Source organism: Neltuma alba, unplaced genomic scaffold, assembly GCF_004799145.2.
Source record: "Neltuma alba isolate B1F8T4 unplaced genomic scaffold, ASM479914v2 tig00010901_pilon, whole genome shotgun sequence".
NCBI lineage: Eukaryota > Viridiplantae > Streptophyta > Magnoliopsida > Fabales > Fabaceae > Neltuma > Neltuma alba.
In genome coordinates this window covers 421139-423558 of record NW_021635684.1, presented here as the reverse complement: position 1 = coordinate 423558, position 2420 = coordinate 421139, and the positions used below count along the sequence as shown (strand labels likewise).

The window sequence follows — 2420 nt, the reverse complement described above, 5'->3', positions numbered from 1 at the left end:
CCCCCAGAGAGAGAGAGAGAGAGATATGGAAGGGGGAAATGTGATGAATGAATTAAAATCTTAAAACCTACTGGATCCAAAGACGAACAAGAATAAGCTAAGCCTCCAAATCTTAATACCCCATACAACAACAACAACAAAAGCAAACCTAAAAATTCTGGAACCAACAAAAAACTTGTAAAGAAAGGATCTTTAACAATGGCGCTGTAATAATAAAGTTTACTACTTACTACTACAGTAACGTAGCAAGCAATAAGCACCTGAAACAGGAGGAGTGCGAAAAAACCATGTAAAATGATAGACGCACGTGTGCGTCGTTACTAAGATACATAGATTGATATCAGATCTATACAACTACATAGATTTGAGCCCCTTGGGGACCAGATGAACAGTTGCAGAGAAGGGTAGTCCCCAGGATTATCTCAGGAAAAAAAAAAGAGAAAATACCAGAAAAAGTTTATTTTAATTAATTAATTAATACATGGGTGGTGACTCATTAATGCGGAATGAAAATTATGTAGTGGAAGGGTCAAATCCTATATCTTTTGTTTTTTTGGCTTCTCACTTTCAGCGAATTGTGATCCAAGTGCTGCTCACTGATTGGAGAGATGAGGAGGTGAAGACAAAAACGAAATGTCAAAATAATAATAATGAAAGCAAATACTGAATCATCAAAGAGTGATGTGCTCCCCCTAACTAAGGCATCATATTGGCAGAAAATATAATGTAGAGAGAATTCACCAGCCACAGGGAATAGAAAAGAAAAAAATATATATAGGAGAAAGAAAGACGAAGAATAGGTTCAACACTTGAAAATGAAAGCATATTTCCTTTTGGATCTTTCCCTCCCATCTAAAACAAAAAATCAATACACACGCATATAATAATCATTAGCTTATATGTGTGCGTGTATATGCAGAGAGAGAGGGATGAACCCAGAGACATCCAAGAATTGAGAAAATGGCCTTAGATTTGGGATTGATGAGGCAGTGATGGATTATAAATAATTTCATTAAGAATAAATTTAGATAGTGGTAGGGAAGAAGTGAGACAATTTATCAGAATTATACTACTAGATATCTTATACTGTAGTAGTCGTCGCCGTACTAACTGTAGTTGGAGTATTAGAAGCAACTACGACGCTACTAGCGCCACCACCACCACCGGTGGTTTCAACTCCTCTTCCTTCACCATCGCCACCGCCACCGCTTGAGGAGGCGGCAGCACCGGGGATATCGGTCGCTGCCGACACATTGGTGGTCACGAGAGTGGTGGTTACGGTGCTTCTTTTTCGCTTCTTCTTTTCGTAAGGGATCCCTCTAGCTTTGGCTTGTCCTTCCCTGACTTCCCTCAAGTAAATCCTGACGGCTCTGGCGCCGAACGGGTTGGACTCCGGCCGTCCACCGTTCTCTTCGTAGGCGGCTCTGAGGCGTCCGATCAGCGCGTCGAGGCTCCCCCAAGCCTGCTTCAACGGGCACGCGCACGGCGCCGGCGGGTTCGGGTGCCCGAAATAAGGACACCCAGTGATGTGAACCTTAGTCTTCCCGAATTGGTCCAAGTACTTCAAGAATTCTATCACGTGAGCTCCACTGCACCGAGCTAACGTCAATGGCGGCTTGTGATTCCTCAGGTACTGCAAAAACGTGTTCCAATCTCTCCGCTTCTGCGACTCATACCGACTCGGCGTCGGCCCCCCTCCTGCCGACCCCTCCGCTTGCGGAACAGCCGTTACAGCAGCACTATTCGGGTCGGATGCACTCGGCCCAGCTCCTCCTGATATCGAATCCATGATCCGCAATCAATATACAAACCGATCCAATTGTTCAAACCAGTTATATATATATAAACACGATCTAGAACGAACGAGTGAGACGATTTGGAGCTGAAACTGAGGACTTTCGGATTTTGTTTGTTGTGGGGTGTAATCAGGAATACGAATAGGTTGAGATTTGCGTATCTGGAGGTGGGGAGTTTCACGGGAAAAGGGTTTTCGTGAGAGAGAAAGGAGGAGGAAGAAGAAAGGAAGGAGGAAAATGAGAGAGAGAGAGAGAGAGAGAGGTGTGTGAATGTGAAGAGAGGGGACTTATTGATGGGACGTAAAAAAGCAAAGATGAATGAATGAAGAAGAATAAGACGAAGAGAGAGAGAGAGAAGGAGGAAGAAGGTTGGGAATGCTGGGCGAGTGGGAGTAGAGAGAGTAATATGAACAGTGATCTTTCAATTTCACATGGTGGCCCCTCACGACGTGACTGGTTTACTATTCACCATCACCGGCAATCTACACTCTGTTTCGTGTCGTGTCATTCACGCTCCTTACTTTTGGCCGACGAGGATGTCGGCATGTGGTGAACACGCACTTGGCTTGACGTGGATTGGCAATGTGGTGAGGATGTCGCAGTATTTAATGGGGTCTAAACAAG

General features: G+C 44.4%; 1 protein-coding gene across 1 annotated transcript; it reads right to left on the bottom strand.

The window, feature by feature from the left end:
• Window positions 1-800: 800 nt before the first annotated feature.
• Window positions 801-2180, bottom strand: LOC114759781 (protein LIGHT-DEPENDENT SHORT HYPOCOTYLS 5-like). The gene has a single exon (XM_028949034.1). It carries the CDS (start codon window positions 1787-1789, stop codon window positions 1082-1084), a length of 708 nt encoding a protein of 235 aa, XP_028804867.1. The 5' UTR covers window positions 1790-2180; the 3' UTR covers window positions 801-1081.
• Between the last annotated feature and the right edge of the window lie 240 nt (window positions 2181-2420).